At 28.0% G+C, this 22,366-nt stretch overlaps 1 protein-coding gene across 1 annotated transcript in view; it reads right to left on the bottom strand.

Annotated features, from left to right (window-relative positions):
• Positions 1-14,208: 14,208 nt before the first annotated feature.
• LOC111028365 (tigger transposable element-derived protein 4-like) overlaps positions 14,209-22,366 on the bottom strand; it is a 9,480-nt gene continuing 1,322 nt past the window's right edge. Inside the window, exon 2 of the mRNA XM_022306986.1 lies at positions 14,209-14,333. Within this exon, the coding sequence (XP_022162678.1) occupies positions 14,209-14,333 (125 nt within the window). The remainder of the gene's footprint in view (positions 14,334-22,366) is intronic.

Raw genomic sequence — 22,366 nt, 5'->3', positions numbered from 1 at the left:
ATATTACCGCTTTTTCAAAAATTTAAAATTATACTTAAAAGCGTTTTTAGTACAGAACCATTTGTTACACGAAAAACTCCCTGTAGAATAGTCAAATTTTATTAATTTTTTTTTAATTAAAAAATTTATAATTATTCATATTATAGGAGCATAAATATGAATTTGAATAATGCACAATGTTTGTTGTTTTTGAGTTTTTCAAACGTATTTTTCTAGTACTACCTAAAGTAAATTGAAAATTAGGGCTTTAATACGATCTGAAAAAAATTCTCGACTTTCAGAAAAAAAAAAATTACCAAAATTCGACATAGTTGTCGATAGCTAAGGATTGAACATTTAAAACAAGATTCCATTTTTTTCCGTAGGTAATTAAAAAATATAAATATATATAATACAGTTATTTTTTACAAACATTTAATGTTCAAATTTGGACAAAATTAAATTTTAACACTAAGAATAACGATTTCGGTCATTTTGTGATAATTCGATTCCAAAACAGCTCAATTTTACAAAAATATATTTAATATTTTTACAGCATCACTGATAATTTAAGAATATTATTAATTCAACTTACCGACTACCGTATTAATAATAATTAATAAGTAATAACAATATAAAATATCCTAGACTGACATACAGTCTCGAATGGAAATTTGGTATTCAATTTGCATAGTAATTAGTAAATAGTAATATAGCCAGCAGCAGTGGAGACTCGTCAGATCAGGCAAGTGAGGCTCAGTCTCACCTAACTATTGTGTAGAAAAAGGAAGTATAGGTATGCACTATATGATTATAGTTATTTCTAATCCACTTTAAGAATATTATATTCAATAATATAATATACATTTTAAAATACAAAAGCTTTTTGTTATTAGGTATATTATATAATTATAATAACAAAACAAATTTAATTTTTCGTGTATAATATCAGGGGTGGACTGGAGCAACTATTCGGCACCAGCAAATATATACGGGAAATCTATAATTGGACCAGCCCTTGTCCATTTCATTATTACAAAATGTAAAAACTTAAATATAGGTAGGTGTCCAAAGTAAAAAATTTACTTTTATGAATTAAAAAGTTAACATTGACCGCACAAAATTATACCAATCTAGTAATAAGATAATACATTTTAGAACTAATTTGAATTTGTTATTATGGCTACTTGAGATCGGTCAGTCTACTTTTCCCACTTTCACCCCCCCGTCAACAATACATTTAGTTTGAATATTTTGAAATTTTGGAATTTTCAAAAGTTGATTATTCGGAATTTAATTCAGAAATCTTAAAATGTGGACTGACCAATCTCAAGTAGATATTATAACGAATTCGGATGAGTTTACTAAAATATTATAGCATTATTTGGTCGATCGGCAGGATGAACAAAAAGTGCATACAAATTTATGAACATAAATTATTGTTTACCGTTCACAATTGTAACGCCGAGTAGATGACTTGTACAAGAGCCTGTGGGAACGCTTCGTTATTTCTTAATTCTTAATTCTTTTACACACAGTCACACACACTAATCATCACTTAGGTACTAAGCACACAGTTATAAGACCCGCATGTAAGCAAATTTGAAAATTGCCTATTTCGAACTCCTTAAAAACAGTAATCACTAATCACCAATATAAATATCTGTCAACTTATAAAATATGTTCTCAAGATCATTTAGAAACTCTTTTTTTTAAAATCCGCCAAATACATGGTAACAAAAATAATCTTAGATTAGAACCATAGAATTAGATGTCGAAGGTAAATAAAATGTATGGTCATTAGTCAACGCCGTCTGTTTAGAAGTTAATAAAATGTAATAACCAATAATATTACATTTTATTTTAATTTATGTCACGATATATATTATATATGTATACCAAGATATTTGATGTGATCTACATATTTTAAGCAGTACATATATTTTAAAAATTAATAATGTATGAATAAATGAAAACTGTAGTTTATATTGTTAATATTATTTAAAATAATATAAATAAGTATTATTCTTGGTACCTACCTACTAATTTTTTCTTTTAAAAAATATGAATTATTTTTCTAGAATTATTTTTTTTTACCTTTTAAAACTATTGTTCTGACTTATTCTTTATGCATTCTGCATAACTAAAGATAATGTTTTGCCATCTGGAAACATGGTGGCAGTTTAATCAGTTGTTGCAATGCTGGCTTTATATTTTGTAATAGTTACCGCCAGCTATTGGCGGTATCCTATATGCATATTGTACATAGATTATATATAAAAGTCTGTATAAAATTATCACATAATAATTTAAAATATAAATATTATTTGGAAATTAGTAATTGAATAAATTCAATATAGTTTATTGATGTTTGAAATAATTCATCAACTATTATTAGGTACTAAACATTAGAATAACTATGCTTGTTTAATTAATGTTATTGAAAGACAAGTTGGTCTGCGAGACTTGAGAGTTTTCCTGTAAAGTGTGTTTGCGAGCAGATTTATGGTTGTGTTTTTTATATTATTATTATTTATTAATAGGGAGCAGGTTACCATACAATTATTGTTTGAAACTAGTTAGAGACCAATAAAGAAATAGAGTAATCAAAAATCATGGAAAGAAAATATGTTGATAGTTAAAAAGAAGAAAATCAATCAGTTATAACAAGGGCTCAACCCGTACAATATGTCATGAGAAATTCGTATCAAATTCGTACTCGAATGTGTTGTGTAAAAACCACTGTCGGAATCTGTCGTTCTATTGTATTCTTGTAACTTAATTAATTTGACTTGACTCTTGTTATAGTATATAATAATTACTGGATAACATTTTAAGTTATTTTATTTTAACAATTTTAATAAATCTACTCAGTATTCTTAATGTGTTAATACAAAAGACAAATGAACTAAACTTTTCATATCTTATTGAGTTTAAAAAAATGTATATTTATAATGCTGTTTTATTTTACGTAGTAGTATTATAAAAGAACACCTAAGAGTATTTATTGAATTTGAGTAAAAACACTAGTTAAAAAAAATATATAAAATTAAGCATGTGTTTATAATATAATAAGTGTGGTACTTCAGGCATGTGTTTAAATACCTACAAGGCTACAAATTATTCCTGTGCATTTTTTTTGTTTATTAAATACATATAAACTCAAGTGTAACAATAAAAAACGGTGTTCAATAATATATTTTTTTGGTTGTTTGATTTTACTAAATGAACACCTTACATTGAACACTATTTACTAGGAGGTTATCGATTATAAAAGAGACCAGCGACCATTGTTTCATTTTATTTTATTGTTCAACGTTCACATTATTTTTATCATTCACTTATATTAAATTAAAATGTTTTCTTTTAAGGTTTATTTCATAACGATTACAATTATAGTCTCTTCAATTTGGGATGTATTTATGAAGTATTTTTTAAATATTTTAGAAGTATTTTTGAAACAGAAATCAATTTTAACAATTATTGTTCATACCAGTTATATTGTATTTATAATTGTGGAGAAAAATAAAATATCATACATCATATTTGTTGTGTTCAATGTGATTCACTAAGCAGGCTCACCACCCCCTTTTTTACGTGCGTGAAGTTGTCCCCCTCCCTCCATGACCAATTTTTTTGAAAGTTTTTTTTATCATTTTGCAAATAATTTGCAAATATTTGCAAATAAATTCCCTCCCAGGAATAAAAAAAATAAGACAGGGGGGCCAACTTCACGCAGCCCCTCTATATTTAGCCAACGGTTTCAAGATACTATCAATAATTTTGCAAATAATTTGAAAACATTTGCAAATTGGTTTTCAGAATTTGCAAATAAATTTCCCACAAGGTACGAAAAATATAAGATGGGGGGAAACTTCACGCCACACCCCCTTTTGAGCTACGAATTGAAATATGCTGTTAACATTTTGCAAATAGCCGCTAACTTATTTATAATTTTGAGTCCAAAAATCATACCAATCATTGGTGTTTATACGTAGGTATAGTTTATAGTAAAGTTTAAAATTATATTATGTAATACACAATTGAAATATACTACTTACAGAAGTATTTTACATAATATATGATATATCGGTCTACTATTTAATATAAGTTTAATATAAAATAATTGTTTCTTACCGTCATAGTCTTAATACATGGTAATATTACAATAAACACAAATTAATAATTTATTTTTTTAAATTTTTTTAAATTTATTTATTAATTCTTTTTACTTTTTATTCGAAGGAATATAACATGGCTTACTGAATATTATACACTTATGGCCATCAAATAAGAGCTCACATTAATTAATAACAATTTTTGTTTTTACTCTTTCAGATATAAAATTACATGTGGTTTCATTTTTGTTGAACAAGGGGTACTTTAAATTTTTTTTTGCCAAATCATTGTGCCTTTCCCATGTATTTACACGGCGTACATACGCTACGTCATAATAATTATGTCCATAAGAAACTGCTCCGGATAATACATATCTAAAAATTATTTAAAACAATTAATTAAATAATATATTATTTTGAAATAATTATATACAATACCGTTATTGTCAACTGTCAGACAATGAGTACTCTTGATATTCAGTAATTAAATCTGTTTCAATAAATAAATGATTTCCTAGATCTCTCGTTAAATTTAAAAATCCCAAACAGTTTAGTTATGTGCATTTAGTTTTTTTACTTCACTGTATTCTTTCAAACTAAACTCCAAATCGTTGAGATTGCTGAGTGATGATTTCAAAATTATTGTTGGACTTGGTATAGTTTTCGATGTAGCACAGTTGAAACACAGTCGTTTTTCCACGGCGGATGGCACACTTTTAAACCACGAAAACTATAAGGAGAATTAAGTTAAAAGACAGGAAATTCTGATACTTTTTGTGCATTGAATTTGGCATTTAATTAACTCTTGCTCAATTTTTTAATAACATTTTTTTAATTTTAATGACCAGTTTGTGCCTTACAAATATTCATTGTTTAATGTATATATTTTATCTTCATAAAACCTTAATCTCATAATAATAAATACGAACAAAAATATTTTAATGATTGTTTCTAACATAATATTTGATTTAAAGTTTAATAATGTTACCATAAGTGTTTTTGTTTGGAGTAATACATATAATTGTTGTGGTGCATTCTGTGCACTTGTATTCTCTATTAATTTAAATATATTATATTGATATTTAAATCATGGCAACATGCTTTAATTGTTTGATTGACCATTTGTATAAAATGTGTAAAATGAATTATAGATATTTAACTTCAATGTATTAAGTTAAGGGTGTACTTTTAAATTATAAAAATTCAAAAATTACTTGTTCATCTTAAGGTCCTTGATAACTTGAACTTGATTGAATGTATATGGTAGTTGATACACTTGTAATGATTGCCTCCTCATTTGATCCAATAATAACGATTGAAATGTTTTATTTTGTTGTATTGTGCATTGGTTCATTCAAGGTGTTTTATTCTCTGTATAGTGTACAGCATTTTCATAACTTGGTAACTTAAATGCAGATGTAAATGAATGTGCTATACAGTACCCTGTAGGAACTAAAATTCTAAACACAATAATTTCAAACATGTTTAATGTTATAAGTATTACAAGTTACAACCCATTGTTTTCTAAGCTTTTGAGTAACTTATTCTAATAATTGGAATAGATTGTACTATTGTAGTCATTAATTACCTTCATCGCTGCCACTTTCTGATACAACAAGTGTTGTACGGTTACATTCGGTCATCAATTATTGAACCTTATCTTTTTCCGATTCTTTTTCAACTTGTGTATGCCACCATTTTTAAAATTATCCAAGTTGTTGGTTAATCTTATATTAGAAAAAATGACGAGCAAAATAAAATAATTTTTATATAAATTTAATTTTTAAAATTGGTGTTTACAGTTTTTAAAATATAACATACAGGTTATTTATTATGATACCATAACCATACTACATTATGAATACATACTTAAAATAATAATAAATATAAACTTTGTAAATTATTAAATAGATTTTTTTTTACATACCATGTTCTTTTGCCACAAACTATCTTAATACCATACTCAAACGAAATTGGTTCTGGATCTAGGGCATCATAAATGTCAGTAAGTACTGGTTTCTCCACCAAGTAGCCATTTACAAAACCGTACACTACTATTTTTTAGATTATTTGTGTCATTTTGAACTAGTCACTTTGTTGGTACTACTCTGTAATCATTTGAATCCACAAATACCACAATAACCCAACTAACTTTAATCTAAAATGGAAAAACATCCATTTATTTTTTAGCTGAGTATCGGCTACCTAAGTTATTATACACTAGAAATATAATAGAAATAATTTGATAACAAATTAATGGCACCAATTAGGCTCCTAATATCTACTGTTAAAAATATAAACAGTCTTATACTTGTAATTTTAAATACTTGTATTTTTAAATAAATACGAGTAAATTAACAACAATTTTTTTTAGGACTTAGGTAGCTACTTTTCTTAATATTGTAATTTTAAACATTGTTATGAATTAATTGGATATATTATTAATAATATTAATAAAGTAAATTTAAAAAGAATAAAATTTGAAGATCTGAAAAACATAATCTATTTATTAGCAAAACAAAATAAAAATTGTTATTAATTAATATGAGCTCTTATTTGATGGTCATGAGTTTATAATATTCAACAACCCATGTTATGTTAATACAAATATAGAGTAAAACGAATTAATAAATACATTTAAAAAAATTAATTATTAATTTATGTGTATATAGTAATGTTACCATGTGTTAAGACTATAACAGTAAGAAACTATTATTTTATATTAAACTTATATTAAATAGTAAACTGATATGTTATGTAAAATACTTCTGTAAGTAGTATATTTCAATTGTGTATTACATAATATAATTTTAAACTTTACTATAAACTATACCTACGTATAAACACCAATGATTGGTATGATTTTTGGACTCAAAATTATAAATAAGTTAGCGGCTATTTGCAAAATGTTAACAGCATATTTCAATTCGTAGCTCAAAAGGGGGTGTGGCGTGAAGTTTCCCCCCATCTTATATTTTTCGTACCTTGTGGGAAATTTATTTGCAAATTCTGAAAACCAATTTGCAAATGTTTTCAAATTATTTGCAAAATTATTGATAGTATCTTGAAACCGTTGGCTAAATATAGAGGGGCTGCGTGAAGTTGGCCCCCCTGTCTTATTTTTTTTATTCCTGGGAGGGAATTTATTTGCAAATATTTGCAAATTATTTGCAAAATGATAAAAACAACTTTCAAAAAAATTGGTCATGGAGGGGGGGGGGGCAACTTCACTCACATCCCTTTTTTCTTTAATATTGCAGTTATTTAAAATCAAAATTTTTAATTTTTTGAATAAAGTGAAAAATTATATTTTCAAATTCTTGAGATTTTTTGCACTGCCTAAGGAGTGTCCTGTGGAGATACAAGTATCTGTTATTCAAATGAGAAACACAAGTAGTACGAAAATCGAAGAATTCGAAAAAAATCGTGTTTGAGTATGTTTAAAAAATACAAAAATGGGAATTCGAATTAATTCATAACTAAACGAAAATATATATTGGTGAGTATGCTTGGTGAATCAACCTGCCTACAATATTATAATGTAGATATTCAAAATGTTCAACCAAACTATTTTTTATAGAATCTATATTTTTTTGATTTTTATGAAATATTTACATATACTAACATATCAAATATATAAAAACTAATTCTAGTGCATCCAGCTGAAGTGTGCTAAAAGTTACTACTAAAAATTATAATTATTACAATTATTACTTTTTTGAGCTTATTATTATATTTAAATTACTATTTTTTCATTTATTGTAAAGAGAAAATGTGGTTTACTAATGAAAATGTATTTTTTTTAGTTGAGCTGGTTTGCATCGGTAATATTTTTTACTAATATTTAGCAAACAAATAGTAATTTTAAATATTTATTATACCTACCTAATGTATCTACATAATAGTTAAAATGTTGATAAATGTATTGAGTAGGTATTCCTAAATTATGAATTAATGAGCTTAAAGGGATTCAATACCGTGATTTTCTGTCTTAATTTAACACACATACGATTTTAGACGTGTTGCTTGCCAGTCGTACCAATTCATCTAATTAATTGCAAATCACCTATTCTAAAAACATAAAATAATTATTCATCCAGAATACTTGAGCTCGACTACTTGATATTCTCACCATAAAATTCTTAAAAAAGTTATTTATTCCTATTTCGCTCAAGTGTTTGATCAAAACAGAAAATCATGGTATCGAATGCCCTTAACGACCATTTTGACTATTTTTGACTGACATTGATTTCAATATAAACGTAGACCTTTTTGTATTCAACAGCATTCCTCAGAGACCATACTTTGTTTACTAGTAAGTTAATTCAAATTAACAGAAAGTTATTATGTTATAATAACATATCATTTTCAGAGAATATGTGAGATTATGACATTATTATAATCATTCATTTGAATATTCTTAAGAGGACGTTAAACGGAAATTTTTGTTGTCTCCTTTGAAGTGCGTAACATGACAAATGTTAAACTTAGTAGATCAAGTTTATCTTCGTTAGTTTAAAAACTTAAGTGTCAATTCACTTTAAATTGTACATCTTAAAATACTCATAACTCGCTTTAAATTAAAATATTTTAAAAATACCTACTATGGGATTCTCTAGATAATATTCTTATAGGTTTAACTTTATATGGCTTCGTATGGTAGTTTTTTTATTAATAAATTACAAAATGTAAGTATTTCTGTTGCCTACTAGTGCATTAAACATATCGTATGCAATAAGTTTGTAAGAAAATAAAAATGGTTCATATAGTGTTATTCAAGTATAATACAAGTGTAATTACATTTCAGATGATACCTTAAAAGATAAAGAAATATACAACCCACCACTTGGTAAATATTAAAGAAAACATCATTTTTAATTATTTCCTTTCGTGGCTCTATACATTCCTCATAATAATATAGACCCTCAAATTAAATTTCATATTCTGTTTATTTTATAATTCTATTAAAAAAACGCTTTGAAATAGCTAAAGCTATGAAACAATAAAATTTAAATGATTGCATGCTTAAGTATTAAAATATTTAATAAATATCTGCAGTGTTATATGAAAAATGATTTTTATTAATTTGAAAACAAAATGTATTTGCCTGTTTTATTGATTGTTTATTGATTCTCTTAATTTTTAGAATTCATGAAAAATGGTATGGATTTTCATTTTTTTTTTTGTTAATGGAGTTTTATTAATTGATTCATACAATTTACTACGGTGCTACAACAATTTCAAAATTATTTTATTTTGAATTGTCTATAATAAGATATGTCAATGATTACTACCTACGCCTGAGCTATAACAAATCGATTAAAAGATGATATTTTAAAATTGTAGGGTTACTGTTGGTCCATACTTCGTAATTCAAATTGCTGATCCCCTTAATTTTTTGATTTTTTTTCCAACACTTTCCTATACCAGGAACCAACTACAAAGTTGAAAATAAAAGTATTTTCTGCCAAAAAAAAAAAATTTTGAAAAAAAATGTGTATATTGTATCCAGTTGTACAGTTTATTATAAGTTTGACGCTGTTGTATGGTGTTAAAATGTAATTCAATAATATTATAGGATTATATACGAAAAACGATTCTGAGCTTAGACGGTTTGTCAGTCTGTATATATTATAATATTTCTAAACGAAAAAAAAACAACTAAAGGATCGCCATTCTTCGTTTAAATATCTAATTTAGCCCAAAACTACTTATGAGATACTACGTTTTAAAATTTGTAATCCTTAGCTATAAAAACTGATAATATTATAAATTTCTAACCACAAAATAAGTATCAAAAATTCGACAGCTATTATTACTTAGCAACAATATTATAAGTTGAAGCTACCGGACAACATTTTAATCGAGACTAATAATTGTTATCACCCATGTCATGAGATAACGTTAAATAGTTTGAATTTGTAAAAATTATCTGTTTATTATCAACCATGTTATCATATCAATATTAAATAGGTGTGATAAGATCGTATTTTCCTCCTTTTAAATTTCAGATCGTTATATTTTGAAGAATTTATTAAAATTATAAATTGAGTCACACATAAAAAATCATTTAAAATTGACCCTCAATTTTTTTTTGTGAAAATTTTGAGTTTCTATGGTTAGTTTAGGTGTCTATTTTTTATTTGTTTTTGAATTATTCCAAAAAAACTAAGTATATTTTGTTCAAAATTAGTTTTGCATAAGAATCCCTGTTTTCTTTCATTTGTTTTTTTAGTTTTTAACAAATCTATTGTAAACTATTAGCATTTTCATACTTCTGATCCGCAAATATTACCTAGATACCTTTAAACACACACACACACACACACAAAACAACACACATTATTGTAAAATCAACAAATTCATCCATCCATTTAGACTGTAAAACATAATAAAGTAAAGAAAAAAAATCGGTAATAAAGAATGATATAGACTATTATAGGTGTACGTGTACTAGAAACGATTTCATAATCCATTGTATATTTTAAAGTATTCATTTTTATAGACATTACTGACGTAAATCAATCTGCCAAATGGTTTTTCTCTTTTGTGACGGAGGCGGGTAGTTAAAAAATTTTTTTGATGAGTATCAAATATTTAACATCACTACAAGTTTGAAACACAGTTACGTATCATTTTTGGTTTCATTATAAAATCTTGTAAAATGTTAGTACAAAAATTCTGAACTTCGTGTTCTTTGTGTGGAATGGTTCTAGGTCACTTTGTAAGGTCAACGATTGGGGCGGTGGTAAACTCTCCCGATTTTTAAAACTAGTAATGTCTCCCGATGGTAAACTCTCCCGGGTCAATATTATGTTTACCTGAAGGAAATGTGTGTACACCCCCGCTTTAATATTATGTTTTCCTGAATTAAAAGGGTTAACTCTCTCAGGTCAACTTAATGTTTACCCGAAGTAAATGTGTAAGCTTTCTTGAGTTGTTTTAAATGTTATTGCTACGCTATGAATTGGTTTCACTGCAAATATAGTGATTATCATTTTGAATATTTATCATCAATTAATTACCATTAATATGTTTTTGTAATTTAAATATTTAAATATTTTATTACCTTCAACCTATTTTTAATTTAAATGTTTAAGACGTTATTGACTATAATGGCTCAACCAAGTTTCTCAACCTTACCAACAGCCTAATATGCATAATTCTCCATGCTCGCCTAGCTTAGTAGAACTGAAGTATTGCAGACCCGTGAGAGATTACATGTTCTCGTCAGGTAGTACTGAATTAGACCCGGGAGAGTTTACATATTCCCGTCTGGTAGTATTGGAATAGACCCAGGAGAGTTTAGTGTTTACCATCTGGAGAGTTTGCATATCAGTAAAATCGGGGGAGTTTACAATCGTCCAACGATTGAAAGTGCGAAACGCGGACTCTGTGTAAGGTCGAGTAAAAATGTACATTGCAGAAAGCGGACGCTTTGTATTATTATATACATAAAGTATATACCTAAGTAGGTAGTAAATATATATAATGTCAATTATTAAAATAGAAAAAATAAAATAAAAAGTATATGGTTAGATACAGAAACAATCAATTATATGATTATAAATCTTAATTGTGTTACCTATATTATCAGTTTTAAAGTAAATTTAAAATGTATACAATATAAATATGTCATAATGACATATAAAATATAATATTGACATTTTTTTTTAAAAACTACATGTATAATATATGGACTTGAAAATTCCATATTTGTTGTCGGTCACATAAATTGAATATAGTTTATTATTGCCAGCCGTACAGGATTTTTGTCTCTTATGAAGTCTATTTCGACATTCATCCAATTGTCCATAATATCCAAAAACTTCAATTTGTTGTTGTTCCTACTAATTTATTGGACGAACTATTAAACCCTTCACTAAAATTATTAGTCAGATGAGAATAAGACATAGTTTGACGGTTTACATTCGTCATTCCAAATGGGAGGAGGATACCGTGCGTGTTGTTATTACTTATTACCACTAATATAAGTTCTATCAAAGTATGAAATAAGAAGTAGTTACTCTTGAGAAAATGTTGGATGCATAATATGACTAATTTCGACAAAAATGTCGTCAATTGGTAAAAACGCCAATGAAGTATCACTCTACATTCTTCGGAAGTCGGTTCATTTTCCTTTTTACAATTTTGTAATTTGAGTGGCTGAATTTATCGCCATACAGACAGGCATAAATGAAAAAGCAACCTTGAATCTGGACACCATAAGAAACTCGATTTATTACGTTTATTACGCCCAACTCAAAATCTATAATAATTCGCTCAGGCGTAAGGTGAGTTGCGATTCGGACAAAATGCTATAACGAGATGTAATAATATTTTATGATACGTATTTTCCAATTTCCCTGGAAGAAAAGCATAAACATACGTCTAACATTTCCTTCAAATTCTGCTAAAATTTGTCGTATATAATACAGAGTATTATTTACTTACTAACTTAGATAAACAGCTTATATTTACAAGTATCTTGTATATAATAGTGTAAAGTGTCTGCGTGTTTCCACAGTTTCTGCTATACTTTGGAGAATCATTTACTACTGAATAGTTTTTCAATGCAATTATACAAATTGACTTTTTCCAATATCAAATGTTTTATTATTAATTATATTGTTGTACATACCAAATCTAGCAACTATTAACTAAACTAATATTTATAGCATACTATATTATTTGAAATGATTAACTTTTTACTCGCTACATAATAATTACTTGCATTGTTGACTCTCTGTTAGTTCACGATATTGAGAACTTGAAAAGTTTAAAGTTCAATACATATAAAAATCAAATAGTTATTCAAGCTTTTTTTGTTTGAGAATTTATAAGCGGTTTCTGGTATATTATGAGTCCCGACTCACGAGATTTTAAACACTCTACCTTAGTTTTGAACGTGTAACTGGTATAATTGCTCGTGGCATCTCGTTGAATTTTTGAAGCTCATCTCAGATAATATGATTAATATAAATGTATATTCTTTAGAACTCATAAAAATACTAGCGAGAGTGTTAACAACCGTGACAAACAGAGAAACGAATGAACGAAGGAACGTGTAACGTTCATATCTTCACAATTTTTCTACATTATAAATGTATTACTTGTCTAAATATATTTCTAAAAAATAAACATTTTAATTTAAAATTTGTATACTTCCAATTAACTAGTTCAGTACTCGGGATCTAGTTAGACCTTCAGAACGATATTAAAATTGTATCTTGTCTTAATAAATTCGTTATTTTATTCGTATTTTTATCCACAAGTACTGTAAGTGTCTGTTATCGTTTTGACATAGTCTTCCATTTGGGCTTCGTCAAAAGTATAATATTTAGAACACTGATGTATAGAAAAAACTAGATTGCTAACTGCAATACAGCACCTGTGTAATTGGTTGAAGCTACCGGCCACTATTTTAATCAAGACTAATAATTGCTCATGTTCATGAGATAACGTTAAATAGTTTGTGTTTGTAAAAAACATCTATGTTTATTATCAACCATTATATCAACATTAAATAGGTCTGATGATTGTTCTCATTTTAATGGCTGATCGAAGATTCTCATATTATCACAGTTAGCAATCTAGATTTGTTCTATATATCTCTGGGTTAGCCAAGGAAAATCTTAAAACGTCCAGCCCTGATAAATTATTCTTGACGCACTTAGGTCATTAAAATATAAGTTAATTATGAGGCGCTCTCCAGACATTCCTAAAAATGTAACATTCATCATTTGTGACAACATATTTGTAAATTGTTGAGTATGATCACATTAACTGATTTTACAGTGGCATACATATTTTAATGTTTCCGTTGTATTTTGGAAAATAAATTTTATAGTTCAATAAAAAACAATTAGTTGCCAGATTATAAAAATAATCTACTATTGAATATTTTTAAATCATGATAATTCAAAAATAAATTTGAAGTCATCACATTATATTTTAACTTACATAAGTAACTGTAACATTATGATTTTTTTTTTCTAGGAAGGGAATGTACGTAAATATCATGTTGTTTAGTTAAATGAATAGATTGATGATTTTATTTGTATGACATTTTAAATTTGTATCAACAAAATATGCTTTGAACTGAAATGTGCTAGTAATCTAACTTTTTTCTTAACTCTAGTTTTCTTGTGTATATCTTAACGTACATACGCATACTAACACATACACATACTCCCGAAGGGAAAGAACCAAAGAGTTTTGACCGACCTTCTGGAACTGTAAAATAAAATGATGTGTTATAATTCACTTTGTTGAATTCGTGACTAGAAACATTTTATAATTGAATCGTATGAAGAACAACGAAAGGAAATAATTGTCTCACTGTTTTAGTTTATGCTGATGACATGTTCTCTTAAGAAATACACCCAAGGAAGTTATCCCTTCACATTCTAAACGAATTAAAGCCAGCAGAAACACGTATTTATATATTAACTAAGACAATACTAAATTTATGGTACTATCTAGAAGAAATGCAGACTAATCATATCTGAAAGTGAAAATTATGTGTTTTGAAAAGGTGGATAATTTCAAATACTTGGGTGTTCATACGAACAGCAGAAACATTAACATGCATAGAAAAATAAAAGCGAGAATATCAAAAGGATATAAACGTTACTTTATCATCAACAAGTTGTTGAGATCGAAACTGTGATCAAGAAAATTAATTATTATTCTGTACACAAGCTATTTTGACCAGTGGCGCCGATGTCCATGTTTATATGACAGCTGCCATTCATATAAACATTTGGCTGGGGGGTGGGTCTATAGGAGAAAAAATTTAACGAGAATAGGATCCCAAATTATTAAGTAATATTGCCCATTGAAAGTATATGGTATTAAATCAATGTTTAATGTTATCGTTGAACCGTAAATACGAAATAGTTCATAATAATAATTAATAATACAATAATTAGTAAGAACAGTAACAACTAATAGCATTATCAAATATCAACTATTATTTATACATTTAAGAATTAAGTATATTTATATTATGTACATAAATATATAAAAACCAATATTTTGGAGTATTCTTAGTAGGTTTTTTGATACTGTTGTGGGGTGGAGTAGGTGGTTGTCGGAGATCCTTGCCATACATTTAATTTTGTACTTCAGCTCCATTGTTTTTGACCAATAGTAACCTATGCACGTGAGCAGCTTTGGAAAGAAGACAGTAAAAAACTTTGCTATCTGGGAGAGAAACATCTTAAGAAATATATATGGAAAAGTATAAAGGCGACCAAGGAATATATGACAAAAAGACACAATGAGACACAATGAAGAGCTGTATAGAATATACGAAAAACTCAATATACTCACATAATATATAAGATGCAAATGTCGAAAGTGGCTGGGACATGTGTGGAGACCTGATGGAGATGCATTGAAGAATTTTCCGAAGGGGAAAATATATATGACAAAACGTCCACTTTTAAGACCAAGAACAAGATGGAAAGATTCCGTGGAAAAATATATGATACTGATAGATAGTTATTTAAATATTAAATGCTACGTTAGACAATACTTTGGACAAATAATAATGGGAAGGCTTATAGAGTAGTTCTTATGGTAAGAAAAATATTATTTTGCCATCACAGTGTTGATAAAGTGTTAAGTGGATAACTACAGTTATAACTAATGATAATAATAGTAATTATTGTACAAATGTACATTGTAAAATATTATGTTAGTATTTACGTGGCTACGATGATCAGCTGTTGAGGCCTGTTCTCGGTGACGCTTTGAGCGATAACAGCTTTTTGTGGCTAGGTGAATAGAGGGAGGGGGTGATTTACGGCGACAGCGTTGATGTTTACAAGCGTAAATATGTAGATACCTGATACAGAGTCAGAGCCACGCATATTCAAAGTAATAACGGTTATGATGGACGATAGGCAAGCATAGATCATTGGTGTGTGTGGGTACAGGTATTTCTGGTAGACGAGGTCCTGAAGTGAATGCTGAAAAATAATTTTTATTTTTGAGTCTAGACCCATTGACACTGTCCCTTAAATCCAGTAACTTATGGATATGTGCCAGTTGAAGATGAGTGTTACAATAATGCAGTTACAACAATAATTTATACAGCATGAACATTTGTTTCTTATTGCGTGTCTTAAGTGATCCAATACAGCTTGATGATGTGATACAAACGTTGTCATAATCTCCTGAGCAATTTTTATATATTTGAAATGGATCTTTTGATTTCAAGCATACGAAATGATTTATATTTGGATGATTGAAGACTCAAATGCCCTTATTATGCTGTAATATGTTTTAGGTATATTTGGATATCATCATTGTTTTTTTTATCACTTTATTATCATGCTACTGTTGTTATTGATTATTGATGATTGAATTTAAAATATGTAAATTATGACAATACTGTGTTAATACTTGACAGTACTTACTTGTTTCTTCCTGGGCTTTCAATTTCACAATATAAGAAATATAATATGGTTATTATTATTTATCATTAATATTTTATTATTATTTTCCAGGTAGTGGTATGAAACTTTCACTGAGTTTTTTATTTCATTCACCTTTATAATAATTTATTTTTATTTGAACATTTCTGAGTAAATTTAAGTAAACAATATGTTCTTTCTCGAAGTTGTTTTTTATTCAATTGAAAATCATAGGAAATGAACATTTAAAACCTAAATGTTATAATGGCTATGAATTATGGGCAAGTGTGACGTTTCCCGAATGTATATCTACTTAGGTCAGCTATATTGTGTGAAGCTATAATTTTAATTTTCGTTACTCGGTTTTTCATTACAATTCCGATGACATTTTCTGTTTTGTTTGATAAGAACAAACATTATCCTGACCCAATTTTATCTCACATATACAAAATTTTTATTTTGTAAATATGTCCCTCAAATATGTTTTGATTCCAAAAAATTGTTGATGCATTTGATTATAGTGGATAAGTTCTAAACATATTACAATCATTTTTTTTTTAATTTGTGAAGTAATTGTAATTATAAATGGATTACAATGTTATTAAAAGTTAGGTAAGAATAAAATACTTTAAAAAACTTATTAATAAACAATGAAATTACTGTACACATAAGATCAAATTCAGATTTGTTTTTATTTCTATAAACAACGATTAAATTTCAAAATTGGTCTCCCACTGAAAATTTTCTAAATTTATTGAGAAATGTTCAATTAAATACCTAGATTTGCTTCTTTAATCATAGCATATTATGAAGAATTTATAATTATACATTTAAAATACTACCTACTGGGTATTTTTTTTTCTAGATTCAAACTATAACATAACGGGTATGTAGTTTTTATTTATATTAATAATTTCATTTCATTCGTATTTACTATAGTCTATAGTGTTAGATATATCTATCGTGTGAATTTAGTTTCATACCCCAATGTTGATATTATATCAAATATAGTTTAAATGGTTTGAGAAGATAATTTTTTGAAGACCTATATTTTCAATTCTAATTCTTAAAAAAACTGTTAACTACTATTTAGTATTTACTTATTGTAAAATTTCAGTTTAGGTCTTAATAATCATGTGTTTGTAATTTTTAGTTGTTTATATTATTTTATAGCAGAACCGTGTTGTAAATATATTATACTTAATAACTACAATTTGTATTGTATTCCGGGTGAAGGTGTTATGTTGTCAGTTTTATTTTGAAAGAGATGATGATTGTCTTATGGTCTTTATTCTTACACAGTTTCGATACATTCTTTGTATGGATGTTCTAACGATATTTTTTCTAATTAGTAACTGGAAACCAAACTGTTTTCATCATTTTCAAACTATTACTTACTCACTGAGTAATAAGTAGGGCGTGGATTTTAATGCCCTAAAAAAAACCTAAAAATGCCTTAGAAAAAATGCAATTATGACCTAAAAATTTCAATTAATGACGTAAAAAAATGTACTAAAAATGTGAAAAATGATGTAAAAAATGCACAACATTTTTTTAATTTTATTAAAATTTAATTAATGACATAAAAAAATAGAATATTTAGAAGATAGCAATAATAGAAATAGCTGATTAGAACGATATTATGTAGATATAAAATTATATTTCGTTGAAAAACGGAAATTCTATCCACTGACGAGACTATTAATAGTGTGGCTAGTCCCACTATGTACACTATACAGTCCGTTTTATTGTTTTCGTCATCGACTATTATCATTTACCACAATTCATATATGAAATAGACGATAAAGTGTAGTTTTCAATAATTTAGTAAAAGAAAAATATTGAATACGTCTTGAAATTTTTTTTATTTCTCTCCAAAAATGCTACATATTTCGAAAATATGAAAATAATAACCTTAAAAGTAGCGAAAATGACCAAAAATGCATTAAAGAAGTTAAAACGACAAAAAATGCAAAAAAATGCAAAATAAAAATTGAATTACATGAATCTACACCACTTGAAACGTATTTTTGCCAAACTGAGCATTGCGTAAGGATTTAGGAAAAAAAAATGCATTTTGCATTGAAATCCGCGCCCTAGTAATAAGTATCATTTTAGGTTTCGTTCAGTTAGGACAAGTCACCCATTATTGGTTATGAGTGTTACTATAATTTTAAAATAAACATATTCATCTTCTATAACATGTTGACTCTGGGTTGTTAAAAAATAGAACCAACCAAGATTTGAAAATGCACCTATCAATATTTCAATCATATGTTTCCATTGGCTTTAAATTGTTTCATTTAAACCAGGGCCTAAAATTGCTAACCGGTTTGTAACGAAAGCTGGTAATGGTTAGGTTTATCTATTTAAAGTTTAAATGAGCATTTTAAATGTATTTGATTTTTTTTTTCATGAGTATATGAATATATATTTAATATTAGTATATTTCATTGGCAAAAACAAATAACTTTTAAAATGATGAACATTAGGTTTTATAGATAAATTAGATAAAATTTATAAAGTAAACAATACAAAAAAGATTATCTAATATTTTAAAATTAGTCCATTTAATATAGTTGATATTACACTAATTTTACATTTTTATAATTTATGTTTTAGATGGAAAACTAGAAGAAAGTACGTATACTATATATCATATTTTATTTCATTTTGTGTAAAATGTATTAATAATCATTGATATGTATATGTATTTCACTCCACAATATTTTCTTGAAATATACGCTTAAATGTTCTTATTCTTATCTATTTGATCAGTGCCGCAACTAGAATTCTTGAGGCCTATATTCTCATAGTCATTAGATTCTTTAACAATCATAGCTTCTTCAGATTCAATAATTTATTGAGGTCTAAGAAAATCAAATGTACCTACTAGTTGCATTCTGTAAGTCTACGAAACTAAATTTTCGATTGGTTTAATACAGTGTTAACGATAGCAAGGAAAAATTTTATTCTAAAATTGTGTTCAGATATTTCTTAAATTCGGTCTCTATCTATATCATCAAAATGTATTTTTGCAAATCATTATCGAGCTGACTCATACTTAGTTGAAATTCCCAAATTATTTCATAACATTTGGCATCTTCTACGACACTCTCATAATTTTCTCTTAGTGATTTAAATTGATTGATCTGTGTTTTCAAGTTGCTCACGAGCTTTTTGTAAATCTCTGTTTTATTATTGAAAATTTTGTGATACACCGCGTAAGGAGCTCAACATTTTTTCCCAGACAATTGATATTAAAATAAAATCAAAAATTTAAATTTTTTCATTCAAGACAAACTCATGTTTTTTCTTCTAATTTTTCGCTGGCGAACTCAATCATTGCAGTAAGCGTCTTTATAACAAAACCGTTATTTTTATGACGATAATGATTCATGCAGTGTTTCCCAACGAATTGGACAAACTTTTTTTAGCACCTTTGTTTGAATTTCGTTTGTTTAGTGTTTTTTAAAAGCTTAAGTAGCTCATCTAGGTGCACTGGAACTAAAAAAGTTATAAGTTGCTTCGACATTTTCAAAAAAATTTGAAGCTTTATTAGTTCTCTTCGCAGCATAATATAACAATAAATTTAAAATATGTGCACAAACGTGTAAATATAATGCATTAGAATCATTAGATACTGTTGTGTACTAATTCTTTTTTGTACACATTATAAATTTTTTAATACTGTTTTTCACCTTTTCGACCTTTTTTCTCTATTCGCGGAGTTTGTTCCTTTAAAACTCGAGAATAAGCGGTTTGCACTCAAATGCGGTTCGAATTTTTCTAAATCACATTTACAATTGTATTTTCTTCAAATCAGTCAGGCTTAGTGTTTTTTTTTTATTGATTTAAAATATAAATATTGCTTAAGAGGACGCTATGTGACCCGCATGTGATGTCTCCGTCTTACAAGAGCGGAACACATAAAATTTTACATTCAGCAGATCATGTTTAGCTTAGTTAGCTCACTCTAATTTTTAAGCTACTGACCTAAACGTGATCTGCTGTACGTAAAATTTGATATGTTACTCTCTTGTAAGACGGAGACAACATATACGGGACGCGGGTATAGGGTCCTCTTAATATTATTGTGCATATTGAAATGTCAACGTTTAATCATTCAAAAGCATAATATTGGCATCTCCGTGATCATTTTGTAATTATTTGCAATAAGAATAATGGTCAGATCATTAATTTACCTTAAATAAATTACATTTTTATTTACATTTTTATTACATAATTTTTCAATGTCTTAATAATCAATGTGTATTTTTCCTAAATTTGAATAAAACATACCATATTATGTTGGTTTATTACAAAATTACATTAATATACTACATTACCACAATTAAACAATAGTTAATGTGCATAAATAGATTTTTGCTTAATGCTATTTTCTCTCGACCACACTCAGCTTTCTCTTACTGACGCTCAATACGTTTCCTCAATCCGGAATCCGGAATCCGTGGATTTTCCTACCTGACGTGCAACGTGCTGTAGTTTACATTTTCCTAATTAAGTGGATAATTTGAACGTCAATCGATTTTCACTTGTGATGAATGACTTGCTAGACCCTCCAACACAGATTTCGAATTTACATTTTTTTTACGTGCAAAAGAGCACCGGGCATACGTTTTGAGACCTTATTATACAATTGCCGGTTTTCAGTTTCCAAGTTTCACACAGCCAGTTTCCAACTTAGTTAATATTATAAAGCGTATGCCATAAAACGCTTAATTCAGTAGTCCGCTGGTGGCAAATTGGCAAAAAGAGACGGCCAATGAAAAATTCAATTTTTTTAAGTTTCATTTGTTTTTTAATACTGAATAACCTTTACAAAGCACAATGGCCAATCAGATGCATTCTTTGAGGCGCCGTCGTTATCTGCGAACGCTTCCGGTTACTGCCCGCGTAGCTTTATGCGGTATGACTGTATCATTTCTACGAATTATCTCGAATTTCAAATAATTACTGTCGAATTTTTTTCATTTTCAGAGATTTTATTTATAGATAGTACTTATATTACAGTCTGGTGTAATATGTTTTTATTCTATTTTTCTTGGTGTGGCGCATTCGTACGCTCAATCTGCGGAAACTAGCTCCCGGATAGGTGACCACCGGGTTTTGAGCAACACATTTACACATCCTTGCCACACATACACAAACATGTGTTACAATCCTATCAACATAGAACAATACTAAACCTTTACCAAACAACTCTATACACTCAATGGCCTATGTTGCCACGGGTTCCCCTAAAAAGAAAAGTTCTAGCGTTCTAGGTGTTTGTCGAATAACGATTTAATGCACATAATCAACAAATCTAATAAAATATTTATATTGCAGGTAATCCTATACTTCCGTATAAGGAATTCTGTTATTTTTTTGAAAACAACTGCGTTGAACTTTTTAAAAATGACTTTAATATTAATAGAATACACTATTAAATGTTTAGATACATTTAACTAGATTGTAAAATATGTTTACTTGACTCTAATTATACTGTTAACTTTTAACATGGTTGTATTTTAACATTTTTTTAACCTATTATTAACCTACTATTTATGACTTATGTTATGTTACACGCAAAGCAAGATGTTCGGACCAGACAACGGCAGAGTGCGCCAGCTAATTGTTAAAATATAATTAATGCAACCCGGTTGCGAGCGCGCCTGCGCCGTCGCATCTGTGCCCCGTTCGCGCTGTGTCTCCTGCTCAGTCTGCTATTTTGCGCGCGTGGTCACGATCCCCGATACCGGTCGTCGTACTTTTTCTTTCTTTGTTTTTTGCCATCGGTGGCACGTCACGGGGCAGAAACGGCCTGACGAGTCTCATCTG

This window comes from Myzus persicae, unplaced genomic scaffold (assembly GCF_001856785.1).
Source record: "Myzus persicae strain clone G006 unplaced genomic scaffold, MPER_G0061.0, whole genome shotgun sequence".
NCBI lineage: Eukaryota > Metazoa > Arthropoda > Insecta > Hemiptera > Aphididae > Myzus > Myzus persicae.
This window is presented reverse-complemented; position numbering and strand designations above follow the sequence as displayed.